Source organism: Gopherus flavomarginatus, chromosome 2 (genome assembly GCF_025201925.1).
Source record: "Gopherus flavomarginatus isolate rGopFla2 chromosome 2, rGopFla2.mat.asm, whole genome shotgun sequence".
Lineage (NCBI taxonomy): Eukaryota > Metazoa > Chordata > Testudines > Testudinidae > Gopherus > Gopherus flavomarginatus.
This window is the reverse complement of record NC_066618.1, coordinates 109,695,074-109,717,181: the sequence shown is the minus strand read 5'-3', so window position 1 is coordinate 109,717,181 and position 22,108 is coordinate 109,695,074. Positions and strand designations below refer to the sequence as shown.

Here is a 22,108-nt window from a genome sequence, read left to right as displayed (position 1 = left end):
CTAATCCGAAAGCAGCCTAACACATTTTTCGCCTTGTATAATTAATTTAAAAGCACAAATTATTTATTTTTGAAGACATAACAAGACATTGCAATTTATTTGTAAGTGAAAGGTACTAACACTAGCAAAAATAGCAGATTTTTTTCTGTACTCTTTCCTTATCATTTATATTTAATTGTATATTACTTTATATCTGTGATACTAGATTACCCTAACAGAAAGCCAGTTTGAGGGTTCACCATCATTGAAAACTATGAGTTTTAGGGAGTGCCCTTAATTCTGCTGCCTATATCCATTATATAAATTCAGATGCAAATGTAGCTTCATTTCATGTAAATACAGAAGATTGAAGGCAGTATGCAGAAGAAACATTTGGATAATAAAGAGGTGACAGATCTTAGAAAAGGGAAAAGCATTACACTGCAACCAGGTATATGGTGTTTGTGATTATTCAACATAATGTTCCTGACAACTTGGCATATCATAGACACCATTTTGGCAAAGCCCTTATCCTGCGTGTTGTGTTATTTGTAGGGCAATAGTTGTGGGTACATGACTGCGGAAAGAAATGTGATAGACTTTTAAGCATACAATGTTATTGTTCCCAGTTCCGCATATGAATTATTTTATATGGCAATCTGTACTCACAGTATAGATTAAATGTTTCAAGCATAATGTAAGCAACATTAAATCCACAGAAAGTGCTGGATAGTTAACCTTAATCAATAATAACTAGATCAATATAGATATTATATTATCAAAAACAATAAAGAAATAGAATGGGCAGTCAGGATGTAAATTGTCTCTGTGGGCCAAATTCTGCAGTCATGAATCTCCATGCAACATCAACAAAGTCAATGGTGTTGCAGAGATGTAACTGAGTGCAGAATTTGTTTTCTCTTTAGCCATTTCTAAATTTTAAAATGCAAAGAGAGCATGCTTCATTATACAGTGTTCCTCTTCCAAATGACATATTCATAGATTCTGAGCCCAGAAGGGACCACTGTGATCACCTAGTCTGACTTCATATATAACACAAGCAATAGAACGTCTCCAAAATAATTCCTATAGCATATCTTTTAGAGAAAACACCCAATCTTGATTTTAAAATTGCCATAGAAAATCCACCATGACCCATGGTAATATGTTCTAATGGTTAATAACTCTCACCATTAAATATTTACACCTTATTCCAGTTTGAATGTGTCTTAATTTCAACTTCTGGCTATTGGATTGTGTTATACCTTTCAATGCTAGAGTGCAGAGCCCATTATTAAATATGTGTTCCCCATACACATACTTATAGACTCATAGGTGCTGGAACTACGGATGCTGTCGGAGCTGCAGCACTGCCTGGGTTGAAGTGGTTTCCATTACATACAGAGTTTACAGTTTGGTTCAATGGTTCTCAGTACCCCCACTATAAAAATTGTTCCAGCGCCCCTGTATAGACTGTAATCAAGTCACCCTTTAACCCTCTCTTTGTTAAACTAGACAGATTGAGCTCCTTGAGTCTATCACTATAAGGAATGTTTTCTAATGCCTTAATCAGTCTTGTTAGTTTTTCTCTGAACCCTCTCCAATTTATCAACATCCTTTTTGAATTATGGGCACCAGAACTGGACAAAGTATTCCAGCACCAGTTGCAGCAGTGCCAATTACAGAGGGAAAATAACCTCTCAATTCCTATTCAAGATTCCCCTGTGTATGTATCCCAGGATCACATTAGCTCTTTTGGTCACTGTGTCACACTGGCAGCTCATGTTCAACTGATTATCCACCACAACCACCATGTCTTTTTCAAAGTCACTGCTTCCCAGGATAGAGTTCCCCATCCTTATACATGGCCTACATTCTGTGTTCCCAGTTGCATATGTTTACATTTCACCATATTACAATGCATACTGTTTGCTTGTGCCCAGTTTAACACATGATCTAGATCATTCTGAAAAAGAGACCTGTTCTCTTCATTATTTATCATTCCCCCAGTTTTTGTGTCATCTGCAAACTTTATAAATGATGAAGTTATGTTTTCTTCTAGGTCACTGATAAAGATGTTATATCATTACAGTTCCTTTTTGAAAACTGTCAGTTAGCTAGTTTTTAATACGTTTAATGTGTGCCATGTTAATTTTATATTCTAGGTTTTTTTATCAAATGTTTTGTGGTACCAAGTCAAACACCTTACAGAACTTTATGTATTTTATATCAACACTATTACCTTTGTCAACCGAACTTGTAATCTCCCCCCCCACCAAAAAAAAGGTATCCAGTTAGACAGGATCTATTTTCCATAAATTCATGTCAATTTGTATTAATTACTTCACCCTCCTTTAGTTCTTCATTAATCAAAACACTTAACAGCCACTCCATTAGCTTTCCAGTGATCGATGTCAGGATGACAGGCCTATAGTTACCCAGGTCATCCTGTTTACCCTTTCTAAAAATTGGCTCAACATTAGCTTTCTTCTAGTCTTCTGGAACTTTCTTGGTGCTACAAGACTTATTGAAAATCAACATTAGCAGACCAGTGAGCTCCTCAGTCAGCTCTTTTAAAATTCTTGGATGCAAGTTATCTGGATCTGCTGATTTTAAAATGTCTAACTTAGTAGCTTCTGTTAAATATCCTCCAGAGATACTAGTGGCATAGAAAGTGTTCTCATCACCATATGATACTGAATCATCTGTTTTTACTCCAAATACAGAAGAGAAATATTTATTGAAAAATTATATCATTATTAATAATTCTAGCATTTCCATCCAGTAATGGAACAGTACCATTATCAGGATTTTTTTTATTCCTAATTAATTGAAAAAATTCTTGTTTTTAACTCTGCTGGCCATAGATTTCACCTCATGTCCGTTGGCTTACACCTTACAAAATTTCTTCAGTTCCTAACTTCTGATTATATTCTTCACTGTCAACTTCCCCTTTCTTCCATTTGTTATATTTTGTTTGTTTTATTTTTATAGTTGTCTTCATTTCCCATTAAACCAGGTAGGTTTTGTTTTTGTTTTTTTTTTTTTGAGCCAGTGCATTCTTCTTCAGTTGTGTGATTGTGACTTCTAAGGCATCTAGTTAGGTGTTCTTAAATGATTCCCAATTATCACATTTTTCTGATTAAATTCTTTCTCCCAGCTGATTTGGTTCATGAATGTTTTTCAGTTTTGTGAAACTGGCTCTATTAAAGCAATATATATATTTTGCTGGTCTGAACTTAATTCTTCTTGTACTTTTTAAATGTCATCAAGTCATGATCACTTGTACTTAAGTTATCATTAACTTTTAGTTCTGCGATCAGTTCCTCCTTATCTGTTAGGTAAAGGTCTAATATATAATGTCCCCATATTGGCTGAGTTAGGACATTGTCATCTATAATGTTTAAAAATTCCAATGATTCCTTATGCTGGATTTCTCATGCTGCCAGTATCATGTCACTGAAATTTAAGTTCCCCATGATCAATTTTTTTCTCCCTACGCATTATTACTAGGTGCATAAGGAGATGGTCATCCTGTTACCTAGTGTGAATTAGTAGTCTGTAGCAGACACCTGCTCATGTCCCATATTGTGCTTTATCTGTTAGGACATTGATCACCGGAAATGGTGAGTTTCAGCATTGTTAAAAACTCAACCCCTACATGTTACCATCTCTTGATTAAAGATTTACCAAACACAGTTAATGGTTTATCCTCCATTTGGTATGGATACATTCCATTAATGCTAATAGGAATTCTATTCATGCATCCAAGAAAGGCTCCTTTTACAGCAAGTATATTTAGAATGCCACTGTAATGCAGACAACATTTTTTTATTACAAATATAAAATATCTATTACACAAGCCTATAAAAATATTGGGCTGTATAATAGAATGGCCTGGCTTTAAATATTTACCCACATAAGATACATTTGTGAAAGGCCTGAACTGTAACAAAGATGAGCCAAATCCTGTAGTTTGTATTCAGTCAACATTCCTATGGATTTTGGTGGGAGTTTTGAATGAGTATGTTCTGAGTAATTAGTGAGTTTATTGGTAATGGTTGTATTTCTATTGCAATAGTGCACAAATGCCTGAATCAGGGGTCCATCAATCCTCATCAGAACATGCGGTCCATTCCATGAAGGGTTTACACGGTAAGTAACAAGCAACATAGGAAATATGAGTGAGAAAGCTGTGGTCAAAATGTGTACAGTGTTTAATTTGATGTATATACATTAAAATGTCACTTCAGCTATGGCCAACTGCCTTTCAACCTAAGATTAATTAGTTGGTTAATTACTTGTACGCATCTGAAAAGAAGGGAGTGAAGGCTTTAACATACATGATTAATCAGCAATATATGATAATGTGATTGTTGCTGATTTAGGGCCAGACTGTGCCTGTATCGGGCTGTACTGCCCCAGTGAGAGTTCAAAATGGATTCCATCTGAGAGACAAAATCCCTCTGGAGATCATGTGTGATGTGTACACTGTAGTATTTGTTAAGGATGAACAATGGTCCCATCTCCTTAAATCTCTGGGGCACTGGAAGGGAGGTCCTGTGCCCTGCTACCAGATCCAGCACTGTCTGACCCATAATTGTGTGAAAACTTTAATCTCCAAATGGAAGATTAAACTCTGCCCACATATCTACACCAGCGACACCATCACAGGACCTAACCAGATCAGTCACACCATCACCGGTTCATTCACCTGCACCTCCACCAATGTAATATATGCTATCATATGCCAGCAATGCCCCTCTGCTATGTACATTGGCCAAACTGGACAGTCGCTACGAAAAAGGATAAATGGACACAAATCAGATATTAGGAATGGCAATATACAAAAACCTGTAGGAGAACACTTCAACCTCCCTGGCCACACTATAGCAGACCTTAAGGTGGCCATACTGCAGCAAAAAAACTTCAGGACCAGACTTCAAAGAGAAACTGCTGAGCTTCAGTTCATCTACAAATTTGACACCATCAGCTCAGGATTAAACAAAGACTGTGAATGGCTTGCCAATTACAAAACCAGTTTCTCCTCCCTTGGTTTTCACACCTCAACTGCTAGAACAGGGCCTCATCCTCCCTGATTGAACTACCTCATTATCTCTAGTTTGCCTGCATATATATATATACCTGCCCCTGGAAATTTCCACTACATGCATCTGACGAAGTGGGTATTCACCCATGAAAGCTCATGCTCCAAAACCTCTGTTAGTCTATAAGGTGCCACAGGACTCTTTGCTGCTTTTACAAATGGAAGATAGTTAATTTCAGTACTGTAGAGTGTAATCCTGAAACCTGACACAGAGAGCATACCCAATAAAATCAATAGAGGTATTGTCATAGGAAGAACTGCATCCTGGTTCTTATCAGGTCAGATACCCTCTCCGTAGCATCAATGTCTGTTCTCTGCCAGCTTTAACTAATTTCTGAAATCATCCATTTAAATAGCTACATATTCAGCTGAAGAGAAATGCCTTTCAGGGCAAACTTTCAGCATTTATTCTTCATTTAGAATTCTGGGACTGAATCAACCTCTCCAGGGGTCAACCCCTCAGGAGGGGCTAATTGGGGGTGGGACTCTCTGCCAGGTGAGAAGAACCTTAAGGAGTTGCCTCATTTTCAGAGTGGAAGAGGGGCATAGTGGGCTTTTCTCCTGTTGAATAAGCCAGAGGGTGCACCCATCAATTAAATGGGTCACCAGATGGCCAGGGCCAGTCAAATGAAATCCATATACTTCTGCCAGCCCTGCATCCCTCCATCTTGTCCTATCACCATGGCTCCAATGGAACTGTGGTAACAGGGCTTCCCCAGCACCATCATAAAAGGAGGAGAGGGAGAGGGATCTTGCCACCAAGAGGAGACTCCAAAACAGAGCTAGTACAGTCCCAGGAAGGGAATTCTGGGAGGAGGGGAGCGATTTGCAGGGTACTGGTACAGGGACCTCCAGCCTTCACCACTAGCCAAACTGTGTCCAAACCACTGCCCACCTTCAGCATGCTCAGTTCCCCACCTCCTTCCCCCCTGGCAGATCCCAGCCCCATGGAGAGCCTTCTGCAGGGTCTTGGGAAGTAGGTCTGGGGTGAGGTGAAAAGGGGCAGTGCTCAGGAGGAAACTGATCCACCTTTCCTTGCAGGTTGAGGAGTATTTGGGGCAAGCATGCCCTGGCACTTGATTTTGCTTTTGTTGAGGAAATCTGTACCAATGCAGTTTAATGAACCCATTGGGGCTATATTGTTTCTGTAATAATGTGTACAGTGCTAGGAAAGCATCTCTTTCTGAGTCTGTCTCTCATCCTGTAACCAGCCTCAGAGGGGGTGGGAGGAACAGAGAAACTAAAGTAAGCTCCATGACTGTGATTAGTTGGTTGCCCACAGACTTTTGGGTGCATATTAAATTAATGACAAACGTAAAGTAATTAACTATGTAGGAATGCTCTCTATTTTTTTTTCAAATACTTACGCTTATCTTTGTTCCGTCATTGTCCAAGTCTCTCTCTGGTAAGAGCTCCACCTATTGGGAAAGGATAACATTTGTGAGGAGCTGTTGCCGTGCAGTGCTGGGCTACTGGCCCTTGTGCAAAATAACCATTAAAGCGCAGCAGATTATATCAGCCAGCCTTTCCCTGAGACCACTTGCATGCTAAGTGTGCCACCTATAGGCAGAACCTCATTGGGAGAGTTGAACAGACTGAATTTAGCTTCAGTTCTATCCAAGTGCTATTGCGGCAGCCAGCATTACAGGATTGTGGCACACTGAAAACACTGTATTGAAAACGAGAACAGATGCGTAGTGTCTTCTTGTAAGACTAAACTGTCACTCTCCATCCTATTACGATCAGGCTTCAGGACGAATCCTCAGTATAAAAGTCGTGTGGACGGCATAGGAGGATTAAAATGTTAGAGAAAATGTTTTTTTTTCCTCCAATCCTATCTCAGGGAAAATGTTCAAGGCAAAGGGAGAGTTCCCTCTCCCCTTTCTTTACATAAGTAAGGACTGAGCCCAGTGGATGCTTGTGTGGTTGTCCTGAAATCCTAAACTGAGTCCTGTTAGAAGGCTATTTAATCTTTTCAGTGTAACTATCTTTCAGAAACAATGCAAGGGGGGAAAACCGAGGTTCTGTACAGAAAAGAGTCCTCGACACTAGACTTTGAAGGCTACAAGGGTGTATTTTTGTTTGGAAGGTGTGCATCCCCAATAACAGCTTCCTCCCCCTCCCCATGCCTCCCGAATTAGATTTACAGATTCCCGTGCCCCAATGGCCAATAAGGGATTGTTGTAGTAACTTGACACTTGGGAAATACACTCCTGCAAGCAGCAACTCTATTAACATTGATTCTCTCTTCAAACAAATTCTGACTTGAGAAATCCATGTCGCTTTCCTAAGATGTGAAGCAGAGCTAGGGGAGTGGCAGGCACCGAAGATCCCATCCTCTGGGGTGAGCATTTCTCCATGCAGCCTGCTGTGCTATAGTTCATGGGTAGCATTAAGCCTTCGGCGAAATCCACTACCCTCTCCCCCCTCCCTTTTTGGCGTGCCTGGGTGGATTTGCCGCTTGGAGGGGGCGGGGGGAGAACCCCATCGGTACCTGAGTGCCCGGCACGTCGCCTCCAGCCTCCTGCTCCTCGGCTGCTCGCAGAAACCACCACTGGATCTCGAGGTACACCGAGGCGGAGCCGCTCTGGAAAGCGCACGACATCTCCACGTTCTGCCCTTCAGTGGCTGTGACATTTCTGGGGAACTCGGTGAATTTTGCTGCAAAACAAACGCAAACAGCTTATTGGGATCTCCCGCTCCTTCTTCTCTCCTCTTCCCACTCCCCCCCCCCCCATTTTCATCTTTTTTTTCTTGTTCTACCTCTATATATCGCTGTCATTTCTCTGTTCCTCATCTTTTCTCACTCCCTTTCCCAATCTCTCTTTTCCTTCTTTTGCCCCCACTCCCCCCCCGCTTTGTCTCACACCTTTATATATTTTTGCCAATCCGCACAACTCCCGCTCTTGTACTCAAGTCCCGCTAATGGGAAAGCTAAGTACCCCCTCTGATCGCTCCCCTGGGTTAAGAAAGTTACATATAATTAGATCCAAATATCCTTCGGTGGAATGCAGTATTTCACGAATCACATTGAGGGATTTCAGCGAAAGGCAATTTAGAAAATCAGCACCTCTCATGTATTGTATTTCCTAGGTGAGTGCATACCCTGTGAATGACTAAACTCTACATGGTTAACTGAAATAGATATTTAGAATGTGTAATGTGCTAAGAGGTGCGTTATGATCACTCATCAAAATGCACGTTTTAAACACATTAACTGAGTCACGTATTTCTTTTATGATAATTTATGCTGTCACAGTGAAACGAATAAACAGTGTTCCTTGTCATTCTTCATCCTAGCAGACTCACTTTCCAGAACGAACAAACATCCCTACTCTTTAAATATGACTACTCCCATCTTACCACACCATTCCACGGTTGAGCAAAATTCCTGCAAATGCACACGAGTGCAATACACTAATGTTTCTTAAAAGTCGCCACCGAGCTTCCCTATATTTTCCGTAGGCTCATGTGTAGCTCATGTAAAAATCGAGCAAACTTGATGATAAATCTTGTAGACCCCATCCTGGCCAGTGAAAGAAAAAGAAATAAACCTTCTGGTTCAAATCTAAGAAACACTGGACAGGAACAGACCCATTGCTCAAAGAATTCAACAGCCAGTTTTACCCATTCCCATCTGTGTGGTGTTATAGCCTGACAAAGCTTAGGAGGGAATGTTTGCAGGGTTCCCCTTTCTCCCTAATGCGTCCAAGCTCGTTATTTGAAGTTTATTTGTGGGGTGATTTGGGAATATACCGAACTACCTTTTGCTTTCTAAAGACTTGTGCTATGAGACAGAGGCATAAAAAAGCTGCTATTTCTTTTATTTTACAGTGCCTCCTCCCTCCCCCCACACACAGTCCGCGACATGATTTTTAGTCAACACTAGCTATTCAGCTAGTTAACGGGCAAAGTGACTTTTCATTCTGCATGCTCACGAATTGAAATAAATTTTTTCCCCTGGTCAGTGTTAAAAAAAAATATCAAGACAGGAGTTGTGTTTGCAGAAAGGATGCAGCGTTCAGCGGGCAGCCTGAGACGCTCTGTTCATGGTGCTGAAATGATCACTGCAGCCCTCAAAGTCCCAAACAACTGGATTCTGCAGAGCTGGGGCTGCTTGGGATGCAAGACGCCCTTTTTACTGGGGTCTTCAAAGAAGTCGATCTTTTTTTGAGATCTATGCATAGTCACTAAAGGGAAAGAAAGGTCTGAGACTGAGGATCACGGAAAAAAAGTGGAAAAGGAGCCAGATCCTATACAGGCTGCAATATTTAATGAAGGCACACGATTTAGCCATCTTATATTATGTGTGCATGCAATAATTATGTATGCATGGGTGGGTATTCGCTGTAAACATACATATACACAACCCAAACACGCGTATGTATGCATTCATTACAAATATAAACACAGCATTTTCCCCGTCCGTCCAGGGTATTTCTCATTTTTCCTCCTTGCAATCTAGTATAAGCAATCAGTTTAATTCTCACTGGGGTAAACTTCTCCCATCTTTTGCTGTTTGTAATTTCTAAAGCTTGACATCTATATTCTCCTATGCATCTTTTTGGAAGCCCTGCTTCCGATTTTAGGGAGTACACACACGCACACACATTTGACAAAGAGCGATCTTACCTTGGGTAGAAAGTCCTTGTTGAATATACAACACGGAAAAGAAAATGCATCCAACATAAGCCAGAAAGATCCCCATCATTCCAAAGCGAAGCAAAAGTCACATCAGGGTAACAAAAACCAAAGGTGCCCTCAAAGAAAGGAATCACACACACACACACGCACACACACAAATTCACAGAAAGGCTCTGCGCTGTAGTCTTGGCTGCGACACTGCGAGCATTCTGCTACTCAGTGGAATCTTTTCTTTGGGAAGAGAGGGTATTGCAATACACTGAGGGTTCAGATGAGCTGGTTCGGGTGCTGTGATGCTTGAAGTCCAGATCCAGACTTTAAAAAAAAAAAAGAAAGAAACGTTGAAAAGTGGGTATCAGCTGCCTTCTCTGCCTTTTTTCAGCTACCTGGCAACTCAGTCCAGCGTCAGCTCCAGCTGCTCAGGATTGCGTGATGATGACTGCCCTCCTTAAACGCTGATCCGGCTTAGGAAGTGGGGAGTTGGGGAGAGGGGAGGGGAGGAAGGGAGAGGAGTCTACTGTGCTTGCATTGCTTCAACTTTTCCCTCTAATGGCTGCGATGATGCCTTTAACCCTTCACGCCTTCTGGGTTCTCTGTACCTCTCCACCTGCTGTTACTTGGGCTGGGTAACATGCTGGAGGAAAGCTGACTTTTGCTTATGACTGTGGTACCTAGGAGCCTTTATTGTACTGATACAATCTCCAGTCTGGCATCTCACATAGGTCAGAGACTAAGAGGGCAATGCAGTGGTTTGTTTTTGGTGGGTCTCTCTCTCTCTCTCTAATGTAGCTTAGGGGAAAACAGTTTAATATTAGTTAATATTATGAGTATGCTGTTGAACTTCTTGTTCACTGTCCCAAATAACGATGATCACCTAATCTTTTTCATTCAAAACGTTGTTGATCAGCTTTTTTTTTTCCAAAATAGATTAACAGGATTTTAAAATAATCAGTTGCTCATAGGATACATGTATTTATATATGATATTAGGATATATATGGGGAAATACCTATACTCACTTATACATATATATATATGTGATTTGCCCAGGAAAAAAAAGTCTTTGATGCTTTGATATTCTATTGATGTGCCATAATAAAATATTATATATTTTATTATGTATATGTATATATGTATACAATATAGAGAGATTTTTAACTACATACAGTTTTTTTTCCTTCCAGACTCTATTCATTGCACATTCCTTGTATCGACTGGGATTCATAAGACTATGATACCATATTGCAGTCAAAAGGCAACCCTTGACTATAATAGGTGTTCAAAGAGTCTTAAAAAGACCCCTCTGTCCAAAATATCCCGCTGCCTTTAGGAAAGGGCCATCCAGAAAGTATCCCTGGCACTAAGGAAACAATAAATTCCTTTGCATGGATATCAAAGACTATGAAAAAATCAGGACACAAAGTGGGTATATGACAAGTAGTCAGACTGTCTGATCATTTATATCATTCATAGATATAAGCTAAAAAAATAAACATTTAGAGCCATTTAGGAAAGAAATGTGGCCATAAAATTGCATTATATCCATATGGACAAACTGTTTTCCCATTGAGTGAAATGTTGGGCAGGTCTGTCATTTAAAACAATGGAAATGCAGCAGTTCCACAATGGTTAAGAAGCAACTTTTTCTTTACTCACTGCACCAACCTCTCTCAGATAAAATGATTATATCTACATCGGACATTTGACATAAGAAAAATAACTGTTTAGAACTTGACCATGGGATTAAAGTATCTCCAGCTTTAAAAGTGATCATTCTGATTTCACCTCAACATTTATTTATTTTACAAATGTTAGACTTCCCCTCGATATTTATATAGCAGAAGGAGATATTTCCCCATGATAAATGGTCTGTTCCACTGATGTCATCTTTTCAGTATAGCAATGGTTTTTAATACAAAAAAAAGAGTACAGTATAAATACTCAAAAAATGACTGCAGATACAGCAAAAGTACTTAATTTGGAAGGGTTTATTTGCTATAGAGGTTTAATTTTTCTTATGGAGGTCATGATAAATGTATCAAAAAACAGAGAAAAGTCTACAAAAAGAAAGAAGGGAAAAACAAGTCCTTAAACATGCTAATACTGAATTTTCAAAAGGAACTAGTGGTTTTGAGCATCTCAGTTATTAGGTACCCAACATGAAACACCTGATTTTTCAATGGTGGGATCTCAGCATTTTCTGAAAAGTCAGGCACCTTTCAGGTGTCTCAAGCTGAGCAGCCAAAATCCCTAGTGGCCTTTGAAAATATAGGCCGACTGATTATATGCTTCAGTTTAACTACATACGTGTCATCAGTAATCAATGTAAATTACAAATTACACATACATTATCAGCAGTCAAACTGAATGCAAACTAGATTGAAAAAAAGATTTTATGCAGCATCACCTGGTTTACAGGGGAAAGAGGGAAGCATAAATAGAGCAATCTTTTTCCAATCCAGACAAAATTTAATCTTTGCAACTTGCAATTCCAGGTGAAAGCAAATAGATTTCTCAGAAAGATCTTATAATCAGCTGAAGTAACTAAAACTTATGCTACCATGATAGCAAGGGGATTCTTTACTGAATATATAAAATAATGTCTATCCTTGTTAATTTTATATATATAAGGAGAGTACACTTATTAGAAAGTTGAAATAGTGAAAAGAGTCCTAAAACTTGGACTATGGTCAGTATATTGCTTTATTCACACAATGAAATAGTGTTATATAATGTTATCAAATGTTGCTAGTACAAATGATTAGCTTTAAGCAGTTTCACATAGGAAAACAAACTCCTCTTCTGCCTGTCTGAGTAAAATGCACCCTGACGCAGAGACCTTGCCCAGAGTCAACTGCATCATGTTTCCCATATAGGGGGTTATAGGGAAGTACTTGGACCAGATATGCTGGGAAACTCTGCATTCCTCTTGTGCTGCAGAAAGGGTTTTTATGCTGACCCCTATAATATGGTGTGAAAGTCACTGATGGTGGCTCATGGGAGGAGTTATTAAATTGATGTTTTGCCACTAGAGTGGCACTAGACATACATAAGTGGCAAAGAGGGGCTGTGGACACTCAATGCATAGTCTGGAGCAACTGCACACAATAAGAGAGAATTTCGAAAGTGCTGAAGGATTTAGCAGCAGAAATTTCTTTGATCTGGATCTGAATATTGCAGCTTCAGCCTATTTCTAATGGTGATTCATTATAATTATTATTTAATTTGTATATCACTATAACACCCATTCAGGATCAGTGTGTCCTTGTACACTGTTCAAACACATAGGAAGATGGGTTCTCTAACCCAAGCAGCTTACAAGTTCAAGAAATGTATACCTCTATTGATTGGTCTGAGTGACTTCAAGTTCATATTGATTATGAATTTTCTCGGTGAATTATTGATCTCATTCACAGTATGTCTTTATCTAGATCTATTGTTGGAGAAAATTTGTCAGCTCCTTAGAAAAGGAAGGGTGCCAGCATCTGTTAAAGAAACTGTCATTAGGTTCCTTCTCAAGAAACCATTTCTTGATGTGGAAAATCTTACTTATTGATTTGTCTCAGATTTTTCATTTCTGAGGAAGGTTATCAAGAAAATTGTGGGAAAGCCAACTTCAAAAACACCTAGTTTTCTTTGATCCCAGCTGTGACACTGTAAGACCAGATGCCAGCTCATGCCAAGACCCCAGGCCTTGCTGAACACTGACAAATGCATAGCTGGAAACCAGTTTGGCTTACCCTACTGTCGATATCCCATACTATAAGTTAATATTTATATGTTTGCTCTGTAATTATAAAAAAATTGCTAAGGGCTTGTCTACACTTACAGCACTGCAGTAAAGCAGCTGCACCAGTAGTAGTGCACAGTGAAGATGCTACCTATGCCCTTGGGAGAGCTTCTTCTATTGGCATAGGTACTCCACCTCCCCCAGAGATGGTAGCTATATCACTGGGAGAAGCCATCCCATAGACATACCACTATCTACACGAGGGGTAGGTCAGTATAACTACATTGCCCAGGGGTGTGGATCTCCCACACCCCTGATTGACATAGTTATACCTACGTAAGTTTGAAATGTAGACCAAGTCTAAGGGTATGTCTACGCTATGAAATTAGGTAGATTTTATAGAAGTCGATCTTTAGAAAGCAATTTTATACAGACAATTGTGTATGTCCCCACTAAGCGCAGTAGGTCGGCAGAGTGTGTCCTCAATACTGTGGCTAGCATCGACTCATGGAATGGTGCACTGTGGGAAGCTATCCCACAGTCCCCACTGCCCACTAGAATTCTGGGTTAAGCTCTCAATGCCTAATGGGGCAAAAACATTGTCGTAGGTGGTTTTGGGTACATCATCAATCTCCTCTCCCTCCCTCACTCCCTCCTTGAAAGCAATGGCAAACAATTGTTTCACGCCTTTTTTCCTAGGTTATCCATGCAGATGCCACAGCATAGCAAGCATGGGGCCTGCTAAGCTCAGCACTGCTGTTGCAAGCATTGAAACACCTTCAGCATTATCCTGCAGTACGTGCAGAACCTGGCTAGGAGCCACCAGCAAAAGGACAATTGTAGGGAGGACATGGACACAGACGTTCTTGAAAGCATGGGATGTGGCAATTGGGACATCATAGCGGTAGGGGGCAGATTGATACAGTGGAACACCGATTCTGGGCCCGGCAAACAAGCACAGACTGGTGGGACCATATAGTGTTGCAGGTATGGGATGATTCCCAGTGGCTGCGAAACTTTTGCATGCGTAAGGTCACTTTCATGTGAGTTGCTTTTCCCTGCCCTGAAGCACAGGAATACCAAGATGAGACCTGCCCTGACACTTGAGAAGCAAGTGGTGAAAGCCCTGTGGAAGCTTGCAACGCCTGACTGCTACCGGTCAGTCGGGAATCAATTTGGAGTGGGCAAATTTACTGTAGGGGCTGCTGTGATCCAAGCAGAAAAGGCAATCAGTCACCTTCTGCTAACAAAGATAGTGACTCTGGGAAATGTGCAGGTCATAGGCTTTGCTGCAATGGGATTCCCTAACTGTATGGGGGCCATAGATGGAACGCATATCCCTATCTTGGCACCAGACCACCTTGCCAACCAGTATATAAACTGCAAGGGGTACTTCTCAATGGTGCTGCAATCACTGGTGGATCACAAGGGACGTTTCACTGACATCAACGTGGGATGGTCGGGAAAGGTGCATGACACTCACATCTTTAGGAACTCTGGGCTGTTCGAAAAGCTGCGAGAAGGGACTTTCTTCCCAGACCAGAAAATTATCATTGGGGATGTTGAAATGCCAATAGTTATTCTTGGAGACCCAGCCTACCCTTTGCTTCCATGGCTCATGAAGCTGTACACAGGCAGCCTGTACAGCAGTAAGGAGCAGTTCAACTATAGTCTGAGCAAGTGCAGAATGGTGGTAGAATGTGCCTTTGCATGTTTAAAAGTCCACTGGCACTGTTTGCTGAGTAAGTTAGAGCTCAGCACAACCAATATTCCCATTGTTATTGCTGCTTGCTGTGGGCTCCTTAATATCTGTGAAAGTAAAGGGGAGACATTTATGGCACGGTGGGAGGTTGAGACAAATCACCTGGCCGCCAATTTTGAACAGCCAGACACCAGGGTGATTAGAAGAGCACAGCTAGGCACACTGCACATCAGAGAGGCTTTGAAAAACAGTTTCATGACTGGCCAGGCAATGGTGTTACAGTTGTGTGTGTTTCTCCTTGATGCAAAACCATCCTTTTGTTGAATGTACTTCTCTGTAAGCCAGCCATCCTCCCCGCTTCAACCACAGCTGGCAAAGTAAATAAAGTTCCTATTGTTTTGAATCCATTCATTCTTTAATTATTAAAAAAAATGAGATCACTGACAAGCTAGCCTGGGTGGAGTGACGGAGGAGGGAAGGACAAGGCCACATTGCTTACTACAGCCACACCACAAATCAAAGTTGTTTGAATGACAGCCTTCTGTTGCTTGTGCCATCCTCTGGAGTTGAGTGGCAGGGTTCCTTGAGCCTCTCCACGTATTCTTGGGTGTCTGGGTGAAGAGGATCTGGAACATGGTAAGGAGGGCAGGCAGTTATACAATGGATGCAGGGGTGTGGTCTATGCTCTAGTTGCCTTTCCTGCAGCTTCACCAGATGCCTGATCGTGTCCGTTTGCTCCCCCATTAGCCTCAGCATCTCCTCCTGCATGATCTGATCATGCTCACTGTATGCTTTCCTGGCCTCTGCCGCTGAATGCCTCCATGCATTCAGCTGTGCCCTATCAGTGCGGGAGGACTGCATGAGCTCGGAAAACAATCTAGTCTTCTAATCTGCAATAATCTCTGGGACAGAGATGATAGGGGAGCATAGAAACATTTGCACCTGCAGGGAGGATAAAAAGGGAGAATAAATTTAAGAAGATACATTTTTGAGAACAAAAGGGAGACTCTTTCACAGTGAACTAAACAATTCACAGCAGACAGCACATGTGCTTTAGGTACAAGGTCACATTTTGCCTTTTATAATGAGTGCCTGCCGGTATGGTGACATACCACACATGGCTGGGCAACAGAATTTGGTTTCTAGGCAGCCATGGTAAGCCAAAGGGTATACGGGGTTGTCTTCTTCTGCCTTCATAAAATGTGGGAATGGGTTCAAACTGTCGTGCCCTCCTTTCCCATAGAAAGCAATGCTGGTTGGGTTTGCCATTTAAAAGAAGGGGCTGCAATTTTGGGGTGGCTGTGCAGCACACCCCACCTTCTCCCCGCACCCACCCACATGGCTATTCTCCAGGATGATCCCTTTTAACCAAGCGCAAAGAGCCCAGCATGAACAGGGTCCTTTTACTGTTCCCTTACAAAAATTTGCCTATTTCAACCAGGTGACCATGAATGATATCACTCTCCTGAGGCTGACAAATAAGGCAGCCCTCCCCAGAAACCTTCTACAAAGGCTTTCAGAATACCTCCAGGAGAGCTTCATGGAGATGTCCCTGGAAGATTTCTGCTCCATCCCCAGAGATGTTAACAGATTCTTCAGGGCAAATCAAACATTAAACACAATTGCTTTTAACCCCTGTAGTGTAGTTACAAACGTGCCGTCTCCGCCTTCAGGGTCTGGGAACCCACCTTGGGAGCGTATTGGCTCCAAGGAGATGAAAAGGTCCTGGCTACCGGGGGGAACGGATTCTCCACTTGCCTGTTTTGCATTCTCCTCCTCCTCTTCCTCATCTACAAAATCTTCCTCTGTGTTGCCTGAGACTCCTCCCTTGCAGGTGTCCACAGTGGTGGGGTACTGGTAGGGTCCTCCTCTAGAAAGGCATGCAGCTAGTCAAAGAAGCTGCATGTATGGGGCTTTGACCCGGAGCGACCATTTGCCTTCTTTGTCTTGTAGTAGGCTTGCCTGAGCTCCTTAATTTTAACGCGGCATTGCTTTGTATCCCTGATGTAGCCTCTCTTCACCATGCCCTGTGAGATTTTGGCATATATATTAGCATTTCTTCTGCTGGATGGGAGTTCTGCCTGCACAGATTCTTCTCCCCATACAGCAATCAGATCCAGTGTCTCCCGTTCACTTCATGCTAAAGCTCATTTGCGATTCTGGGACTACATGGTTACCTGTGCTGCTGAGCTAGCCAGGAAATGAAATTCAAAATTTCCTAGGGCTTTTCCTGTGTACCTGGCTAGTGCATCGGAGTTGAAAGTGCTGTCCAGAGCAGTCACTTTGGAGCACTCTGGGGTAGCTCTCGGAGGTCAATACGGTGAATAGCACAACGCTGCATCTGCACTACCCCAAATTCGACCCAAGAAGGTTGATTTTAGTGCTACTCCCCTCATCGGGGAGGAGTACAGCAGTCAATTTTAAGAGCCCTTTAGGTCGACGGAACGAGGTTGGTTGTGTAGCCACATTGTTATAAAATCAACCTAATGCAGCTAAATTCGATCTAATCTTGTAGTGTAGACCAGCCCTGAGACTGTAAATTCTCCCCAGTCAGGGGAAAAGCATTACCCAGTGTGAAATGTTGCATAAGAGGTATTATCTCATGCCCATCAGGAAGGGCTATTGCATACAAATGAGCCATTGTGAAACAAAGACTTTGTTGATTGCTTCGCCCAGATCACTGAAGACAATATATGTCTAAGCCTTTGTCCCATCACAGCTTGAACTCTGGGGGAAGGGAATAAAAATGCCTGTTAAGAAGAACTTAGTATTTCTTTGCTGCTTGACTTCTGAGGGGCAAGGAATATCCACCTGTTTTGCCTGGGTTAGCCCATAAGAATATTCAAAGTCTGCTTACTATAGTTGTTATTACTTTTTGAAACCTGACAGTAACTCATTTGTTAAAGTAGTCTTACTTGCTTTAACCTTGTAAATAACTCTCATTTCTTTTTCCTAGTTAAAATATCTGTAGTTAGTTTACTATAGGATTGGCTCCAAGATTTGTCTTTTGTGTGAGATCTAAGGTGCAAATTGACCTGGGGTAAGTGACTGGTCCTTTAGGACTGGGAGTAATATGAATATTTTGTGAAGTAAAGTGACCATCTGTCACAGAGTCAAGCTTGCATGGGTGGCAAGATAAATTGGAATGCTGAAGTAGACTGCTGTGACTCTGTTAAAGTTGCATAGTGCCTGAGGAGTTTAAATTTGTTATTTGGTTGGGGAAATCTAAGTAAAGAACTCACAACCAGTCTGGGGTTTGTGCACTGTTTCTCAATAGCCTGTCCTGAGGTAGTTATTCTCGCTCATGAGCCACTCCAGACAGAGTGACACCACTCATTCACCTTTTAAGTCTATCAGATGACCTTTTTTACTCCTAACCATAAGGTATCGTTGGCATGTCTGCTGATCCTAGCAAGGGTTGACAAAGTTGCTCTTGAATGGCTCAATTTCTTTCTTTTGAATGATCCCAGAGGGTGGTATTGGACAGTTGATCATCTGTCCTCAGGAATCTCTCACTGGAGATTTGTCAAGATTCTAGTATATTTCCCCTTCCCAGGGCCGGCGCTTCCGTTTAGGTGACCTAGGCGGTAGCCTAGGGCACCAAGATTTGAAAGGGCGGCAGACTGCTCCGGTGGACCTCCCGCAGGCATGCCTGCGGGAGGTCCACCGGAGCCGCGGGACCAGCGGACCGTACGCAGGGACATCTGTGGGAGGTCCACTAGAGCCGCAGGACTGGCGAGCCGGCCCTGCGCCTAGGGCGCCAAAAATCCTGGAGCCGCTCCTGCCCCTTCCCTTTAATATTTATGTGAGGCCACCATGATCCTTAATGAAATTATTTTGGCCACTTTGCTTTCTGTAAGTAGATGACATCTAACTCCACGTATCTAGTTCTTTGTACTGGATGGTTCATTTGAACAATACATCCAGCATCTGGTTGATATGTAGATGAGATTTAGCTGTCTGAGACTCAATCTGGAAAGGATTTGTGGATCTTTGGCTGCTTGAGTGTGTCCAGTTAGTAGCAGTGGGCAAATGTGCTTTTTCATATGCACTTGGCAAGAAGAATGCAACCTTTCCCATAGATGTGAGCCCTGCCACCATTAATCTTGCCTTTATACTTTTTCTGTATAAAGCAAATGATTCCTTTCTTCTACAAATAAAATACAAGTTAAAAAAATAGCTACTTGTATTTTTGCAATGTTTTCAATTTACGTACCATGCCGAACCATGCAGGTAGCTACACACATAATACATTACTGATAACCACATGGTCGGTATACCTACATATACAGTCATAGCTGCATGAAGTACTTGTTATGGTAGATGCTGATAGGCAGCCTGTTGGGGATGAATCCTCTCCTGGGATACATTTGTACAATTCATATTTTAAATTATTTAAATGATTAGGGCTTACTAAAGGGCATCTGAAGGCAGAATAGGCCCTGAGGGTATTGCTGATCACACTGTTATGTAGGCTTCCTCAGCAGCACAAAAAGAGCTTTTTCAGGAACCATTTGTTTATCCTGTTCTGTGAAATCTCTAAGACTAATTAGAGTTCAGTGTGATTGAAGAATGTGTAATATCATTCTCTGTCCAATCATCTGCCCCTTGTTCATAGATTCTGAGGCCAGAAGCAACCATTATGATCATCTAGCTGATTTCCTGTATAACACAGTTCATAGACCATCCCTAAAATAATTCCAACCTCATATCTTTGAGAAAAACAGCCAGTCTTGATTTTAAAATTGTCAGTGATGGAGCATCCACCATGACCCTCGATAAATTATTCCAATAATTAATTATTCTCACTGTTAAAAATGTATGCCTTATTTTCAGTCTGAATTTGTCTAGCTTCAACATCTGGCCATTGGATTATGATCCTTGCCCTGGTGAAATAAACAAATCCTTCTACCCTTGATCCTTGAACATGTGTTACACGGGCTAGAGAAGGTTGTTAGTTAGTTTGTTTTTAGGTTAACCTCTCCCTGAGTTGGAACAATAATGATGTATTACAACTTTATGCTCAATATGAGAAGTCATTTACATTTTTGGCCTCTTGTCCTTAAGTGCTGCTGGTAGGGGTAAAGGACATTCCTAGTGCTTAGTAGGTAACAAAAGTGGGGGAGTTAATCTTGCAGCAGCCACTACGACCATCATCAAGGCAGATGTACTCACAAAGCAGCAACTACCAGGGTGCACAGCAGTTAGTTTGATCCCAGCATCAGAAAGGACGGAATAAAAATTGGTGTTAGTGTTTTGAGATGGGCCTAAAAAAAAACAAAAAAACAATTTGGGGACCCAATCATCAATTATTTCCAGACACCATTATCACATTACTGTGCATCAAACCAGCCTAAGCATTTCTGGTAATGTTACCAGGTGATGCTTTTGGATACATCCCAAATTTTAGACTCATTTTATACAAATGTAAGTGTAAAAGAATGTGTATGTGCATCAGTCAGTGCATAGGTATCGTTAGCCTCATGCTCATGCTGCAAAAGTGGGGCCCAGCTGGTTGTTCTTTTCAATCCTGGAGATCAACTTACCATTTCAAAGATATCTTTGCAAGAAAAAATTGAGCTATAAACTTTAAAAAAAGAAGAAGTTGGGTTTCCTCATGAGTCCGTTCTGGCTCTGCTAACAAGGAGCTTATGCAAGTCCATACCAGCATATCACTGCTTTAAATATCTTGGTAACATTTAATTTTAAAATAATTCAAGTCTGATAATTATACTTGATTTTTAAAGAAAAAAAATGTTACTCAAGGTTTCCTGAGCTGTAAGTTTATCAAAGCTACCGCCAACCTAACTAAGCACTAATTACTTAGGCACCAATCTCAAGGGGTTCAGTAGGAATACTCACACACTCAAAATTAAGCACATGCATAAATCTTTCATGATCAGGGCTTGGAACTGTAAATTCTTTGGGCCAGGAACTGTCTTTTCATTATATGTGTGGGCATTGTCTTGCACGATGGGGCTCCAATCCCTGATTGAGGCTGCCAGATGCTACATCAATGCAAATATTCAATAATTAGCATCAGCAGAGGAAATAAAAACTTTACAGGCTTCTAAGAGATATATAGGGGAGCTTACAAAAATCAGAATACATTTATAATATGAACCTTTCCTTTGAATATTATAGGTGGGACTCGTAGAGCTGCCTATTATTAAGGTTACCCAACACTTTCCATTATAACATTGTCTTCAGTTGTTTATAACTTTTGGGATGAAATTTACCATGCCAGGTATCTGCCTTAGATTATACTTTTTTAGAAATCTTCAGCCAAAATGGTTTAACTGTTTCCAAGAATAAGGTTAGGAAACAATACGCTGCATTCTCATGTGCAAAAATAATATATTGAGGCCTTTTCTTTGAAATGCTCTAGCATCCCTATGCTTTGGAGCAGGGAATTGAAATTTGGCAGGGAATTGACATTCATGTCTTTTGCCATGTCCCATGAATAGCCACTTAAAACTGACCAAATATATGTCTGTAAAATCACATTTTTCACATGCTCAGTGGAGACTTCATTGCTTTTAACAGCTAAAATCTCCAGAGTCCATCCTCACTGAGCAAGCTTGAGCCTCTCACTGCTCCTAGTGCTGACAAGACTGTGCATACCATCATCCTTATAGTTACTGAGTGTGCTCCTGTCTAGATTTACAGGGGCAAAGCTAGACTGACCCCAGGTAATGGCTGATCCCAGCTGCTGTGGGGCAGGGGGAGGCAGGTCACTGGCACTAAGAGCAGGAAGCGTGTTTCTCCTGTGCTCTCAATTGCCCCTATGCTGGCCACCAGGCAACATGGAAGAGGAAGCTGTCTGATTTGAAGGTAGAGGGGAAAAAAGTCTAACCAAGGAGTGGAAAAGTAGATTGAGAACTTGGTTAGTTTCTACTGGGCCTGTAGTGTGCAGGGGAGAGAAACTGTGACTGAGGCTATCTCTA

General features: G+C 41.4%; 1 protein-coding gene across 3 annotated transcripts in view; it reads right to left on the bottom strand.

Moving 5' to 3' along the window:
• VSTM2A (V-set and transmembrane domain containing 2A) overlaps window positions 1-10,267 on the bottom strand; it is a 34,901-nt gene extending 24,634 nt beyond the window's left edge. Inside the window, exons 1-3 of one of the 3 annotated variants that reach the window (XM_050937812.1) lie at window positions 9,719-10,267; window positions 7,581-7,747; window positions 6,454-6,504 (exon numbers count right to left, since the gene is read on the bottom strand). In XM_050937812.1, coding sequence (XP_050793769.1) covers window positions 6,454-6,504; window positions 7,581-7,747; window positions 9,719-9,797 — 297 coding nt within the window. In that variant the 5' untranslated portion in view covers window positions 9,798-10,267. The remainder of the gene's footprint in view (window positions 1-6,453; window positions 6,505-7,580; window positions 7,748-9,718) is intronic. The other 2 variants (XM_050937813.1, XM_050937811.1) reach the window with 2 other exon arrangements.
• Window positions 10,268-22,108: the final 11,841 nt, after the last annotated feature.